Source organism: Notolepis coatsorum (genome assembly GCF_963971535.1).
Source record: "Notolepis coatsorum genome assembly, chromosome: 7".
NCBI classification, from domain to species: domain Eukaryota; kingdom Metazoa; phylum Chordata; class Actinopteri; order Aulopiformes; family Paralepididae; genus Notolepis; species Notolepis coatsorum.
In genome coordinates, this window is record NC_140171.1 from 179,350,232 (window position 1) to 179,366,632 (window position 16,401).

At 47.0% G+C, this 16,401-nt stretch overlaps 1 protein-coding gene across 1 annotated transcript in view; it reads left to right on the plus strand.

Moving 5' to 3' along the window:
- Positions 1 to 15,969, plus strand: part of slc35e1 (solute carrier family 35 member E1) — a 66,433-nt gene extending 50,464 nt beyond the window's left edge. The window contains exons 5-6 of the mRNA XM_084319331.1: positions 4,282 to 4,527; positions 12,315 to 15,969. Coding sequence (XP_084175457.1) covers positions 4,282 to 4,527; positions 12,315 to 12,551 — 483 coding nt within the window. The 3' untranslated portion in view covers positions 12,552 to 15,969. The remainder of the gene's footprint in view (positions 1 to 4,281; positions 4,528 to 12,314) is intronic.
- Positions 15,970 to 16,401: the final 432 nt, after the last annotated feature.

Here is a 16,401-nt window from a genome sequence, read left to right on the forward strand (position 1 = left end):
AAGGGTGCCGACCGAATTACGTCGGTACTACCAAGTATCGATTTACGGTAGATCAATCGGTGTTACATTCACCTCAACCCACCTGACTGTGTGTCTGTTCTCCTGTCTCCTCTCACCAGTCAGACATGATGTCTGTAGTGTGTTCACCTCAACACACCTGACTGTGTGTCTGTTCTCCTGTCCTCTCACCAGTCAGACATGATGTCTGTAGTGTGTTCACCTCAACACACCTGACTGTGTGTCTGTTCTCCTGTCTCCTCTCACCAGTCAGACATGATGTCTGTAGTGTGTTCACCTCAACACACCTGACTGTGTGTCTGTTCTCCTGTCCTCTCACCAGTCAGACATGATGTCTGTAGTGTGTTCACCTCAACACACCTGACTGTGTGTCTGTTCTCCTGTCCTCTCACCAGTCAGACATGGTGTCTGTAGTGTGTTCACCTCAACACACCTGACTGTGTGTCTGTTCTCCTGTCTCCTCTCACCAGTCAGACATGATGTCTGTAGTGTGTTCACCTCAACACACCTGACTGTGTGTCTGTTCTCCTGTCTCCTCTCACCAGTCAGACATGATGTCTGTAGTGTGTTCACCTCAACACACCTGACTGTGTGTCTGTTCTCCTGTCCTCTCACCAGTCAGACATGATGTCTGTAGTGTGTTCACCTCAACACACCTGACTGTGTGTCTGTTCTCCTGTCTCCTCTCACCAGTCAGACATGATGTCTGTAGTGTGTTCACCTCAACACACCTGACTGTGTGTCTGTTCTCCTGTCTCCTCTCACCAGTCAGACATGATGTCTGTAGTGTGTTCACCTCAACACACCTGACTGTGTGTCTGTTCTCCTGTCTCCTCTCACCAGTCAGACATGATGTCTGTAGTGTGTTCACCTCAACACACCTGACTGTGTGTCTGTTCTCCTGTCCTCTCACCAGTCAGACATGATGTCTGTAGTGTGTTCACCTCAACACACCTGACTGTGTGTCTGTTCTCCTGTCTCCTCTCACCAGTCAGACATGATGTCTGTAGTGTGTTCACCTCAACACACCTGACTGTGTGTCTGTTCTCCTGTCTCCTCTCACCAGTCAGACATGATGTCTGTAGTGTGTTCACCTCAACACACCTGACTGTGTGTCTGTTCTCCTGTCTCCTCTCACCAGTCAGACATGATGTCTGTAGTGTGTTCACCTCAACACACCTGACTGTGTGTCTGTTCTCCTGTCTCCTCTCACCAGTCAGACATGATGTCTGTAGTGTGTTCACCTCAACACACCTGACTGTGTGTCTGTTCTCCTGTCCTCTCACCAGTCAGACATGATGTCTGTAGTGTGTTCACCTCAACACACCTGACTGTGTGTCTGTTCTCCTGTCTCCTCTCACCAGTCAGACATGATGTCTGTAGTGTGTTCACCTCAACACACCTGACTGTGTGTCTGTTCTCCTGTCCTCTCACCAGTCAGACATGATGTCTGTAGTGTGTTCACCTCAACACACCTGACTGTGTGTCTGTTCTCCTGTCCTCTCACCAGTCAGACATGATGTCTGTAGTGTGTTCACCTCAACACACCTGACTGTGTGTCTGTTCTCCTGTCTCCTCTCACCAGTCAGACATGATGTCTGTAGTGTGTTCACCTCAACACACCTGACTGTGTGTCTGTTCTCCTGTCTCCTCTCACCAGTCAGACATGATGTCTGTAGTGTGTTCACCTCAACACACCTGACTGTGTGTCTGTTCTCCTGTCTCCTCTCACCAGTCAGACATGATGTCTGTAGTGTGTTCACCTCAACACACCTGACTGTGTGTCTGTTCTCCTGTCTCCTCTCACCAGTCAGACATGATGTCTGTAGTGTGTTCACCTCAACACACCTGACTGTGTGTCTGTTCTCCTGTCTCCTCTCACCAGTCAGACATGATGTCTGTAGTGTGTTCACCTCAACACACCTGACTGTGTGTCTGTTCTCCTGTCTCCTCTCACCAGTCAGACATGGTGTCTGTAGTGTGTTCACCTCAACACACCTGACTGTGTGTCTGTTCTCCTGTCCTCTCACCAGTCAGACATGATGTCTGTAGTGTGTTCACCTCAACACACCTGACTGTGTGTCTGTTCTCCTGTCTCCTCTCACCAGTCAGACATGGTGTCTGTAGTGTGTTCACCTCAACACACCTGACTGTGTGTCTGTTCTCCTGTCTCCTCTCACCAGTCAGACATGATGTCTGTAGTGTGTTCACCTCAACACACCTGACTGTGTGTCTGTTCTCCTGTCCTCTCACCAGTCAGACATGGTGTCTGTAGTGTGTTCACCTCAACACACCTGACTGTGTGTCTGTTCTCCTGTCCTCTCACCAGTCAGACATGATGTCTGTAGTGTGTTCACCTCAACACACCTGACTGTGTGTCTGTTCTCCTGTCTCCTCTCACCAGTCAGACATGATGTCTGTAGTGTGTTCACCTCAACACACCTGACTGTGTGTCTGTTCTCCTGTCCTCTCACCAGTCAGACATGATGTCTGTAGTGTGTTCACCTCAACACACCTGACTGTGTGTCTGTTCTCCTGTCTCCTCTCACCAGTCAGACATGGTGTCTGTAGTGTGTTCACCTCAACACACCTGACTGTGTGTCTGTTCTCCTGTCCTCTCACCAGTCAGACATGGTGTCTGTAGTGTGTTCACCTCAACACACCTGACTGTGTGTCTGTTCTCCTGTCTCCTCTCACCAGTCAGACATGATGTCTGTAGTGTGTTCACCTCAACACACCTGACTGTGTGTCTGTTCTCCTGTCTCCTCTCACCAGTCAGACATGATGTCTGTAGTGTGTTCACCTCAACACACCTGACTGTGTGTCTGTTCTCCTGTCTCCTCTCACCAGTCAGACATGATGTCTGTAGTGTGTTCACCTCAACACACCTGACTGTGTGTCTGTTCTCCTGTCTCCTCTCACCAGTCAGACATGATGTCTGTAGTGTGTTCACCTCAACACACCTGACTGTGTGTCTGTTCTCCTGTCTCCTCTCACCAGTCAGACATGATGTCTGTAGTGTGTTCACCTCAACACACCTGACTGTGTGTCTGTTCTCCTGTCCTCTCACCAGTCAGACATGATGTCTGTAGTGTGTTCACCTCAACACACCTGACTGTGTGTCTGTTCTCCTGTCTCCTCTCACCAGTCAGACATGATGTCTGTAGTGTGTTCACCTCAACACACCTGACTGTGTGTCTGTTCTCCTGTCTCCTCTCACCAGTCAGACATGATGTCTGTAGTGTGTTCACCTCAACACACCTGACTGTGTGTCTGTTCTCCTGTCTCCTCTCACCAGTCAGACATGATGTCTGTAGTGTGTTCACCTCAACACACCTGACTGTGTGTCTGTTCTCCTGTCTCCTCTCACCAGTCAGACATGATGTCTGTAGTGTGTTCACCTCAACACACCTGACTGTGTGTCTGTTCTCCTGTCCTCTCACCAGTCAGACATGATGTCTGTAGTGTGTTCACCTCAACACACCTGACTGTGTGTCTGTTCTCCTGTCTCCTCTCACCAGTCAGACATGGTGTCTGTAGTGTGTTCACCTCAACACACCTGACTGTGTGTCTGTTCTCCTGTCTCCTCTCACCAGTCAGACATGATGTCTGTAGTGTGTTCACCTCAACACACCTGACTGTGTGTCTGTTCTCCTGTCTCCTCTCACCAGTCAGACATGATGTCTGTAGTGTGTTCACCTCAACACACCTGACTGTGTGTCTGTTCTCCTGTCCTCTCACCAGTCAGACATGATGTCTGTAGTGTGTTCACCTCAACACACCTGACTGTGTGTCTGTTCTCCTGTCCTCTCACCAGTCAGACATGATGTCTGTAGTGTGTTCACCTCAACACACCTGACTGTGTGTCTGTTCTCCTGTCTCCTCTCACCAGTCAGACATGATGTCTGTAGTGTGTTCACCTCAACACACCTGACTGTGTGTCTGTTCTCCTGTCTCCTCTCACCAGTCAGACATGATGTCTGTAGTGTGTTCACCTCAACACACCTGACTGTGTGTCTGTTCTCCTGTCCTCTCACCAGTCAGACATGATGTCTGTAGTGTGTTCACCTCAACACACCTGACTGTGTGTCTGTTCTCCTGTCTCCTCTCACCAGTCAGACATGATGTCTGTAGTGTGTTCACCTCAACACACCTGACTGTGTGTCTGTTCTCCTGTCTCCTCTCACCAGTCAGACATGGTGTCTGTAGTGTGTTCACCTCAACACACCTGACTGTGTGTCTGTTCTCCTGTCCTCTCACCAGTCAGACATGACCGGCTGGACCTCCACCTTCTTCCTGCTCTTGATCAGCGGCTTCTGTAACTTCGCCCAGAACGTCATCGCCTTCAGCGTCCTCAACCTGGTCAGCCCGCTCAGCTACGCCGTGGCCAACGCCACCAAGAGGATCATGGTCATCAGCATCTCGCTGCTGATGCTGCGCAACCCTGTCTCCTCCACCAACGTGATGGGCATGATGACGGCCATCGTGGGAGTCTTCCTCTACAACAAGGTAAGCCCTGGTGGCTCCTTATAGACCAGTCTTCTTGTACAACAAGGTCCCTGGTGGCTCCTTATAGACCATAGTGCCAGTTCATGAGCTGGTTGGTGTTAAAGGAACATGCCAACATTATGGGAAATGCGCCTACTGTCTTCTCTACAATCAGACAAGAAGATTGATACCGATTCCCTCCTCCTCAGTAGAAAGCTATCCGGCTGCCAGCTAGCCTAGCTCAGAATAAATCAATGGCACCGGATATGGACCAGCTAGCCTCGCTGTTGGCCAAAAACATTTCTCCCCGAGTTTTAAGCTAAGCTAGTGGTCCAGATTTGCTTCCATTAATTTGTGCTAAGCTAGTCTAACTTGCAGCCGGATAGCTTTGTACTGAACGCACAGAGAGGAAGAGTCTTATCTTCTTGGCTGACTCTGGAGAAGACAGTCAGTGCAACTCGCATTATGTTGCCGTGTTTTTCTTAACGCTGTGATGTAGTATAGCGCTATAATTATTTTACCCAGGATCATATTTGAGGTTCTGGTAGAGTTTTCGTGTGCTTACTTAAACTCCGTGTCTTGCACTCTGTTTTTCGATGCAAAGTGCATTTATAACGACAATGAGACGTCCGGTCTGTAAAAGAACGAGTCACCACTTCCGGTGTCCATTTCAAATTAAAAGCCCTCTAGCAATTTAGTAGTCAGCAAAAAGGTTTGTGCATGTTGTCAATTATAGTCCTTATCGGAATCAGCAGGTCAAAAATAAATAAATGGGTCAAGAAAATAGCAATCCCAGTCTGCGTTGCCTCCGGCTTGGGCCGGCCGTCATACCAACTCAATTGGCAGAGTCAGCGGGTGGAAGTCGGTGGGTGGTAATCTGGACGTTGTGGACAGCGACCCCTACAGGTAGGTTGGGGGGCGCCTGCACAGCAGAGACAGGAAATGGCGGGGGTAGTGTGAGCCTCCCACACGTTACACCTCGCCAATGAGAGTCCGCGCTGGCAGGTGAAAAGATGTGACAGGCTGCCTCCTCGTGTATCGGAGGGGACACGTGATGCAAGGCTTCTATCCTCCCTACAACCGGCCAGTGTGGGGCATATGCGAGCAACGTTCAAGACAGGGGAGGGGAGAATTGGCACGAGAGTAAATTGGGATTGGAGAAAAATGTAAAAAGAGGAGGAAAAAGTGGGGGGGGGGGGGGGGGGGGGGAAGAAAATAGCAATCCCACGTGTTGTTTCTGCTCTAAACCTGTGTCTCTCCTCTAAACCTGTGTCTCTCCTCTAAACCTGTGTCTCTCCTCTAAACCTGTGTCTCTCCTCTAAACCTGTGTCTCTCCTCTAAACCTGTCTCTCCTCTAAACCTGTCTCTCTCCTCTAAACCTGTGTCTCTCCTCTAAACCTGTGTCTCTCTCCTCTAAACCTGTGTCTCTCCTCTAAACTTGTGTCTCTCTAAACCTGTCTCCTCTAAACCTGTCTCTCTCCTCTAAACCTGTGTCTCTCCTCTAAACCTGTGTCTCTCCTCTAAACCTGTGTCTCTCCTCTAAACCTGTGTCTCTCCTCTAAACCTGTGTCTCTCTAAACCTGTCTCCTCTAAACCTGTCTCTCCTCTAAACCCGTCTCTCTCCTCTAAACCTGTGTCTCTCCTCTAAACCTGTGTCTCTCCTCTAAACCTGTGTCTCTCCTCTAAACCTGTGTCTCTCCTCTAAACCTGTGTCTCTCCTCTAAACCTGTGTCTCTCCTCTAAACCTGTGTCTCTCCTCTAAACCTGTGTCTCTCCTCTAAACCTGTGTCTCTCCTCTAAACCTGTGTCTCTCCTCTAAACCTGTCTCTCCTCTAAACCTGTGTCTCTCCTCTAAACCTGTGTCTCTCCTCTAAACCTGTGTCTCTCTAAACCTGTGTCTCTCCTCTAAACCTGTGTCTCCTCTAAACCTGTGTCTCTCCTCTAAACCTGTGTCTCTCCTCTAAACCTGTGTCTCTCCTCTAAACCTGTGTCTCTCCTCTAAACCTGTCTCTCCTCTAAACCTGTGTCTCTCCTCTAAACCTGTCTCTCTCCTCTAAACCTGTGTCTCTCTCCTCTAAACCTGTCTCTCTCCTCTAAACCTGTGTCTCTCCTCTAAACCTGTGTCTCTCCTCTAAACCTGTGTCTCTCCTCTAAACCTGTGTCTCTCCTCTAAACCTGTGTCTCTCCTCTAAACCTGTCTCTCCTCTAAACCTGTGTCTCTCCTCTAAACCTGTGTCTCTCCTCTAAACCTGTGTCTCTCCTCTAAACCTGTGTCTCTCCTCTAAACCTGTGTCTCTCCTCTAAACCTGTGTCTCTCCTCTAAACCTGTGTCTCTCCTCTAAACCTGTGTCTCTCCTCTAAACCTGTGTCTCTCCTCTAAACCTGTGTCTCTCCTCTAAACCTGTGTCTCTCCTCTAAACCTGTGTCTCTCCTCTAAACCTGTGTCTCCTCTAAACCTGTGTCTCTCCTCTAAACCTGTCTCTCCTCTAAACCTGTGTCTCTCCTCTAAACCTGTGTCTCCTCTAAACCTGTGTGTCTCCTCTAAACCTGTGTCTCCTCTAAACCTGTGTCTCTCCTCTAAACCTGTGTCTCTCCTCTAAACCTGTGTCTCTCCTCTAAACCTGTGTCTCTCCTCTAAACCTGTGTCTCTCCTCTAAACCTGTGTCTCTCCTCTAAACCTGTGTCTCTCCTCTAAACCTGTGTCTCTCCTCTAAACCTGTGTCTCCTCTAAACCTGTCTCTCTCCTCTAAACCTGTCTCTCTCCTCTAAACCTGTCTCTCTCCTCTAAACCTGTGTCTCTCCTCTAAACCTGTGTCTCTCCTCTAAACCTGTGTCTCTCCTCTAAACCTGTGTCTCTCCTCTAAACCTGTGTCTCCTCTAAACCTGTGTCTCCTCTAAACCTGTCTCTCCTCTAAACCTGTGTCTCTCCTCTAAACCTGTGTCTCTCCTCTAAACCTGTGTCTCTCCTCTAAACCTGTCTCTCTCCTCTAAACCTGTGTCTCTCCTCTAAACCTGTGTCTCTCCTCTAAACCTGTGTCTCTCCTCTAAACCTGTCTCTCTCCTCTAAACCTGTCTCTCCTCTAAACCTGTGTCTCTCCTCTAAACCTGTGTCTCCTCTAAACCTGTCTCTCCTCTAAACCTGTGTCTCTCCTCTAAACCTGTGTCTCTCCTCTAAACCTGTGTCTCCTCTAAACCTGTCTCTCCTCTAAACCTGTGTCTCTCCTCTAAACTTGTCTCTCTCCTCTAAACCTGTCTCTCTCCTCTAAACCTGTGTCTCTCTCCTCTAAACCTGTCTCTCCTCTAAACCTGTCTCTCTCCTCTAAACCTGTGTCTCTCCTCTAAACCTGTCTCTCTCCTCTAAACCTGTCTCTCTCCTCTAAACCTGTCTCTCTCCTCTAAACCTGTCTCTCTCCTCTAAACCTGTGTCTCTCCTCTAAACCTGTCTCTCTCCTCTAAACCAGTCTCTCCTCTAAACCTGTGTCTCTCCTCTAAACCTGTGTCTCTCCTCTAAACCTGTGTCTCTCCTCTAAACCTGTCTCTCCTCTAAACCTGTGTCTCTCCTCTAAACCTGTGTCTCTCCTCTAAACCTGTGTCTCTCCTCTAAACCTGTCTCTCCTCTAAACCTGTGTCTCTCCTCTAAACCTGTGTCTCTCCTCTAAACCTGTGTCTCTCCTCTAAACCTGTCTCTCCTCTAAACCTGTGTCTCTCCTCTAAACCTGTGTCTCTCCTCTAAACCTGTCTCTCTCCTCTAAACCTGTGTCTCTCCTCTAAACCTGTCTCTCTCCTCTAAACCTGTCTCTCTCCTCTAAACCTGTCTCTCTCCTCTAAACCTGTCTCTCTCCTCTAAACCTGTGTCTCTCCTCTAAACCTGTGTCTCTCCTCTAAACCTGTGTCTCTCCTCTAAACCTGTGTCTCTCCTCTAAACCTGTGTCTCTCCTCTAAACCTGTCTCTCTCCTCTAAACCTGTCTCTCTCCTCTAAACCTGTGTCTCTCCTCTAAACCTGTGTCTCTCCTCTAAACCTGTCTCTCCTCTAAACCTGTCTCTCTCCTCTAAACCTGTCTCTCTCCTCTAAACCTGTGTCTCCTCTAAACCTGTGTCTCTCCTCTAAACCTGTGTCTCTCCTCTAAACCTGTGTCTCTCCTCTAAACCTGTGTCTCTCCTCTAAACCTGTGTCTCTCCTCTAAACCTGTGTCTCTCCTCTAAACCTGTCTCTCTCCTCTAAACCAGTCTCTCCTCTAAACCTGTGTCTCTCCTCTAAACCTGTGTCTCTCCTCTAAACCTGTGTCTCTCCTCTAAACCTGTCTCTCCTCTAAACCTGTGTCTCTCCTCTAAACCTGTGTCTCTCCTCTAAACCTGTGTCTCCTCTAAACCTGTCTCTCCTCTAAACCTGTGTCTCTCCTCTAAACTTGTCTCTCTCCTCTAAACCTGTCTCTCTCCTCTAAACCTGTGTCTCTCTCCTCTAAACCTGTCTCTCCTCTAAACCTGTCTCTCCTCTAAACCTGTGTCTCTCCTCTAAACCTGTGTCTCTCCTCTAAACCTGTGTCTCTCCTCTAAACCTGTGTCTCTCCTCTAAACCTGTGTCTCTCCTCTAAACCTGTGTCTCTCCTCTAAACCTGTGTCTCTCCTCTAAACCTGTGTCTCTCCTCTAAACCTGTGTCTCCTCTAAACCTGTCTCTCTCCTCTAAACCTGTCTCTCTCCTCTAAACCTGTCTCTCTCCTCTAAACCTGTGTCTCTCCTCTAAACCTGTGTCTCTCCTCTAAACCTGTGTCTCTCCTCTAAACCTGTGTCTCTCCTCTAAACCTGTGTCTCCTCTAAACCTGTGTCTCCTCTAAACCTGTCTCTCCTCTAAACCTGTGTCTCTCCTCTAAACCTGTGTCTCTCCTCTAAACCTGTGTCTCTCCTCTAAACCTGTCTCTCTCCTCTAAACCTGTGTCTCTCCTCTAAACCTGTGTCTCTCCTCTAAACCTGTGTCTCTCCTCTAAACCTGTCTCTCTCCTCTAAACCTGTCTCTCTCCTCTAAACCTGTCTCTCCTCTAAACCTGTGTCTCTCCTCTAAACCTGTGTCTCCTCTAAACCTGTCTCTCCTCTAAACCTGTGTCTCTCCTCTAAACCTGTGTCTCTCCTCTAAACCTGTGTCTCCTCTAAACCTGTCTCTCCTCTAAACCTGTGTCTCTCCTCTAAACTTGTCTCTCTCCTCTAAACCTGTCTCTCTCCTCTAAACCTGTGTCTCTCTCCTCTAAACCTGTCTCTCCTCTAAACCTGTCTCTCTCCTCTAAACCTGTCTCTCTCCTCTAAACCTGTCTCTCTCCTCTAAACCTGTCTCTCTCCTCTAAACCTGTCTCTCTCCTCTAAACCTGTGTCTCTCCTCTAAACCTGTCTCTCTCCTCTAAACCAGTCTCTCCTCTAAACCTGTGTCTCTCCTCTAAACCTGTGTCTCTCCTCTAAACCTGTGTCTCTCCTCTAAACCTGTCTCTCCTCTAAACCTGTGTCTCTCCTCTAAACCTGTGTCTCTCCTCTAAACCTGTGTCTCTCCTCTAAACCTGTCTCCTCTAAACCTGTGTCTCTCCTCTAAACCTGTGTCTCTCCTCTAAACCTGTGTCTCTCCTCTAAACCTGTCTCTCCTCTAAACCTGTGTCTCTCCTCTAAACCTGTGTCTCTCCTCTAAACCTGTCTCTCTCCTCTAAACCTGTGTCTCTCCTCTAAACCTGTCTCTCTCCTCTAAACCTGTCTCTCTCCTCTAAACCTGTCTCTCTCCTCTAAACCTGTCTCTCTCCTCTAAACCTGTGTCTCTCCTCTAAACCTGTGTCTCTCCTCTAAACCTGTGTCTCTCCTCTAAACCTGTGTCTCTCCTCTAAACCTGTCTCTCTCCTCTAAACCTGTCTCTCTCCTCTAAACCTGTGTCTCTCCTCTAAACCTGTGTCTCTCCTCTAAACCTGTCTCTCCTCTAAACCTGTCTCTCTCCTCTAAACCTGTCTCTCTCCTCTAAACCTGTGTCTCCTCTAAACCTGTGTCTCTCCTCTAAACCTGTGTCTCTCCTCTAAACCTGTGTCTCTCCTCTAAACCTGTGTCTCTCCTCTAAACCTGTGTCTCTCCTCTAAACCTGTCTCTCTCCTCTAAACCTGTGTCTCTCCTCTAAACCTGTGTCTCTCCTCTAAACCAGTCTCTCCTCTAAACCTGTGTCTCTCCTCTAAACCTGTGTCTCTCCTCTAAACCTGTGTCTCTCCTCTAAACCTGTCTCTCTCCTCTAAACCTGTGTCTCCTCTAAACCTGTCTCCTCTAAACCTGTCTCTCTCCTCTAAACCTGTGTCTCTCCTCTAAACCTGTGTCTCTCCTCTAAACCTGTCTCTCCTCTAAACCTGTCTCTCCTCTAAACCTGTGTCTCTCCTCTAAACCTGTGTCTCTCCTCTAAACCTGTGTCTCTCCTCTAAACCTGTGTCTCTCCTCTAAACCTGTCTCTCCTCTAAACCTGTGTCTCTCCTCTAAACCTGTGTCTCTCCTCTAAACCTGTGTCTCTCCTCTAAACCTGTGTCTCTCCTCTAAACCTGTGTCTCTCCTCTAAACCTGTCTCTCTCCTCTAAACCTGTGTCTCTCCTCTAAACCTGTGTCTCTCCTCTAAACCTGTGTCTCTCCTCTAAACCTGTGTCTCTCCTCTAAACCTGTGTCTCTCCTCTAAACCTGTGTCTCTCCTCTAAACCTGTGTCTCTCCTCTAAACCTGTGTCTCTCCTCTAAACCTGTGTCTCTCCTCTAAACCTGTGTCTCTCCTCTAAACCTGTGTCTCTCCTCTAAACCTGTGTCTCTCCTCTAAACCTGTGTCTCCTCTAAACCTGTGTCTCTCCTCTAAACCTGTGTCTCTCCTCTAAACCTGTGTCTCTCCTCTAAACCTGTGTCTCTCCTCTAAACCTGTGTCTCTCCTCTAAACCTGTGTCTCTCCTCTAAACCTGTGTCTCTCCTCTAAACCTGTGTCTCTCCTCTAAACCTGTGTCTCTCCTCTAAACCTGTGTCTCTCCTCTAAACCTTTCTCTCCTCTAAACCTGTGTCTCCTCTAAACCTGTGTCTCTCCTCTAAACCTGTGTCTCCTCTAAACCTGTGTCTCTCCTCTAAACCTGTCTCTCCTCTAAACCTGTCTCTCCTCTAAACCTGTCTCTCCTCTAAACCCGTGTCTCTCCTCTAAACCTGTCTCTCTCCTCTAAACCTGTGTCTCTCCTCTAAACCAGTCTCTCCTCTAAACCTGTATCTCCTCTAAACCTGTCTCTCTCCTCTAAACCTGTCTCTCTCCTCTAAACCTGTCTCTCTCCTCTAAACCAGTCTCTCCTCTAAACCTGTATCTCCTCTAAACCTGTCTCTCCTCTAAACCTGTGTCTCTCCTCTAAACCTGTGTCTCTCCTCTAAACCTGTCTCTCTCCTCTAAACCTGTCTCTCTCCTCTAAACCTGTCTCTCCTCTAAACCTGTGTCTCTCCTCTAAACCTGTCTCTCTCCTCTAAACCTGTGTCTCTCCTCTAAACCTGTGTCTCTCCTCTAAACCTGTGTCTCTCCTCTAAACCTGTGTCTCTCCTCTAAACCTGTGTCTCTCTAAACCTGTGTCTCTCCTCTAAACATGTGTCTCTCCTCTAAACCTGTGTCTCTCCTCTAAACATGTGTCTCTCCTCTAAACCTGTGTCTCTCCTCTAAACCTGTGTCTCTCCTCTAAACCCGTGTCTCTCCTCTAAACCTGTGTCTCTCCTCTAAACCTGTCTCTCTCCTCTAAACCTGTGTCTCTCCTCTAAACCTGTGTCTCTCCTCTAAACCCGTGTCTCTCCTCTAACAGGCGAAGTACGATGACAACAAGGAGGCCAAGCTGCTGCCCAGCTCCAAGCAGGACCTGATGTCCTTCGAGAGCCCTGGCCTGGAGAAGACTCAGCAGCCCAACGGTTCAGTGCCTTTCTCCCACGACTCGGAGCCGCAGCCACAGCTGGCCAGGAACAGTGTCCTCACCGACCACTTCCAGTACAGCCGGCAGGCCTACACCACGAACTACGGCGGGAACCACCAGTATGTGGTCTAGACTCCGCCCCTCCCCCCCAGGCCCCTCCCCCCCTGCAGCACTTCTTCAAAGCGCACTACGAGCTAAAGAGACTGAAGACAGGTGCTGCTGTTGCAGGATTGAGATGCGAGACGCTGCAATCATGAAAAGGCCAGTGTCTTGACCGACTCACGACCCCCCCCCACCCCCCCCTCTCTCTCTATCTCCCTAAATGTCGCTTTCTAACAGCTTAGCTGCGTATCTTTGTTTATTTATTACTTTGCTACAGACTGTATGGGATGGATTGAACTAAAGCAGTCATTTTCTGGTGTTGGTGGATTAAACCATATCCTCTAATTGCAGGGGTGTTGGTGGATTAAACCATATCCTCTAAATGCAGGGGTGTTGGTGGATTAAACCATATCCTCTAATTGCAGGGGTGTTGGTGGATTAAACCATATCCTCTAAATGCGGCTATTGCATTTAATATTGGTGTATTATTCTATTTTTTCTTTTTTTTTACAGAAATGACATGCACCTTACCTCTATCTCCCTAAATGTCGCTTTCTAACAGCTTAGCTGCGTATCTTTGTTTATTTATTACTTTGCTACAGACTGTATGGGATGGATTGAACTAAAGCAGTCATTTTCTGGTGTTGGTGGATTAAACCATATCCTCTAATTGCAGGGGTGTTGGTGGATTAAACCATATCCTCTAAATGCAGGGGTGTTGGTGGATTAAACCATATCCTCTAATTGCAGGGGTGTTGGTGGATTAAACCATATCCTCTAAATGCAGGGGTGTTGGTGGATTAAACCATATCCTCTAATTGCAGGGGTGTTGGTGGATTAAACCATATCCTCTAAATGCGGCTATTGCATTTAATATTGGTGTATTATTCTCTTTTTTCTTTTTTTTTACAGAAATGACATGCACCTTACCATCTGATAATGGCTGATGAATTTTGTCTTGGCATCGAGCCACGAATGACTGTTGTGAGTTGCGTTAGAAGACGGGGTTAATGGTTGTAATTGTTACTGGCGTGGGAAAACCACAACCGCACCATACACCTTCTAAAGAACCAAACGTAACATTTACTGTATTTCGTCAAAAAGGCCAAACGCACTTCGAAACCGTCATGCTCAAGTTTGAGGGTAAAGTCCACAGGATGATTGATTGATTGATTGAGACTTGTTATCAGCTTGTGATTTTTTTTTTTTTTTTTTTTTTTCTTTTTTTTTTTAAGTGCCACGTCAAATAAAGATGCTTTTTTTTGGAACTGGCTTTTCCAAATAACGCATGTTTGTAGGCTTCAGGAAACAGGGCCTTTGGTTTCCGTGTGAAGGCACGCACCTCCTAGAGATATGGATATAGTGATACTAGTTCTAGGGGAAGAAAAGAAGAAAAAAAAATCATGCTTATATTTAGGGCTGCAACTAACGATTATTTTGGTAGTCGACTAATCTGTTGATAATTTTTTCGATTAGTCAACTAATCTAACGATTATTTCTGTCACACCCTCCACCTCTGCTTCCTGTGGGCGCGGCTCCTTTTCCGGGCTCTTAGCAGACTTCTTAGCTTAACATAAAAGACCTACAGTAAGTTTGGGGGAACTAATGGGATAACTGGGGTTGCAACAAAAGTGCAACTAGGGCTAAAAACAAAATGAAATAAAATAAAAGAATAATAATAATAATAATAATAATAATAATAATAATAATAATAATAATAATAATAATAAATAATATATCCTTCTTAGCAGACTTCTTAGCTTAACATCCCAGGGAACTAATGGGATAACTGGGGATGTTGTTTGCTCCTGACAAGAGTCTGGGGTGATGGTAGACAAAGCAACTCTGAGGTCATGCTCAATGTCCAATCTGTTCCTCTGCTCCGTCTTCAGCTGGACCAGAGCTGAGAAGCCACTTTCACAAAGATAGGTGGTGCAAAAAAAAGTTAAAAAAATGTATACGACGCATCGACGCAAAAATTCGTCGTCGACAAGTTTTTATGATCCACGTCGTCGATTATGTCGACTAATCGTTGCAGCCCTACTTATATTCCTTGTTTGGATGTATTCTTTAGCCTTTTATTTTTTTTCTTTTTTACAAGAAATGTATGTGCATTGTTTAAGATTGTGGGGTCATTCCCTCTGTTGTCACTTAAAACAGTGAGCCAGATGTGTTTGGGGGCGACGCCTGTATATTACGTCCGGCTCAGAGGTCCCCCCCCCCCCCCCACTATGAATCAAAAACATAAACATCATGTGACGCAGGTACTGTGTCCGACTGTCCGTCTCTTCCAGTGGCTTTGTGGAACGATGTCGTCCCATTTTTGCACACAATAAGGTTTGCGTTTGTATTTCTATCGGCTGGATTTGAGGCGAGACTTGGGCGCAGAAGTGATGATTTGTGAGCGTTAAAGGATTTGACACTAATTGGAGATGGGACTAGAAAGACCTGCCCTCTTAATGTCCCACTGGGATTAAAGGGGGGGGGGGGGGGGGGGGGCTTTTGAAATTATCTCTCGTCAAAATAATTAAGCCTAATAGAATCAGCCACTTTCTGCTTGTAGGGTTTAGTAACCGTTTACAAAGTAACTTATTGCACTCTTAAGCATCTCCATATATCATTGCAACAGTAAAAGATTTTAGAGCAATAAATGTGTGCTATTTTTGCTAAATGATATCATTTCTACTTCTTTCCTATGTTGTCCGATGGGTCCATCTCATATCTGAGAAAGAGGAGAGAAAAAGGTCCATCCTCTTGTCTTTTTTTTTTTTTTTTTTTTTAGCTTTTCAGATTCTGCTAAACGCTGAAGCCAGTAACACTGCTGCCAGGGCCTGCAGTCTGGAGACCAGCGCCACAGGAACCCAACCAGGGGGGTCTACTTCAAATTAAAAGTAATTTCTAAATGAATCGGGCCTTATGCTGGAGATTCTGTTGGACATTTGTGAGGCTGTAAGAGTGCATTCACATGTAGCCAGTGTGGTGTAACACTATCGAATACTGAAGTGTATGTGTTTTTTTTTTCTCGTTTTTATTTAGATGTATACATACGTTTCTGTCCTAAGGAATTCATTGCATTGTGTCCGGACTCATGTTGCCAAATAGTTTGATCCACCTGTTTAAAACACAACACAGTATTCATCTGAGCCTTGTTTGATGCAGTAGCAGCACAGTGTAAGAGAATCCCATGTGTGTTGTGTTTTCCTCTGACGCTGAGCGGGGTCTGTGTACAGTGAGCTAACCGTGAGCGGGTTCTGTGTACAGTGAGCTAACCGTGAGCGGGTTCTGTGTACAGTGAGCTAACCGTGAGCGGGTTCCGTGTACCGTGAGCTAACCGTGAGCGGGTTCTGTGTACAGTGAGCTAACCGGCAACAGGCCGAGTGTGGAACCTCTGGAGTCGGATCCATTTGGGATGTTTTGCTGTAAGACGATTAACTGGAATGTAAATCTGTGTGGGTGGGGTGGGAGTGGGCGGGGCCACTTTGTAAAAGTTGTACAAATTCAATTATTTTGTGTGTAAGGATCTTGAAACAGAATTTTTACTGAGCAAGTGTTTATAGATTTTTATTTATGGTGTCAAGGTACAAAAAACAGTGTACAGAAGTGCAACTATGCACAGTCTTGTCTGCTTATGTTTAGTAAATACTATTTTTAAATGTCAGAAGAAAAAAATAAATGCATTGTGGAATAATGACCATCTTCTTTCGTGTAACGTCAGAGGTCCAACTCCGTATCTTGTAGCCATGCCCTTAACTCTGGTCCCACGTCAAAGAGGCTGGCTTCCGAGGGTGCTCTGTATAGGGGGCAGATGGTCAGGATGTGGTCAACAGTCTGCTCAGGGTCTCCACACTCACATGCAGCGCTGTCTGCCAGGCCCCACTTC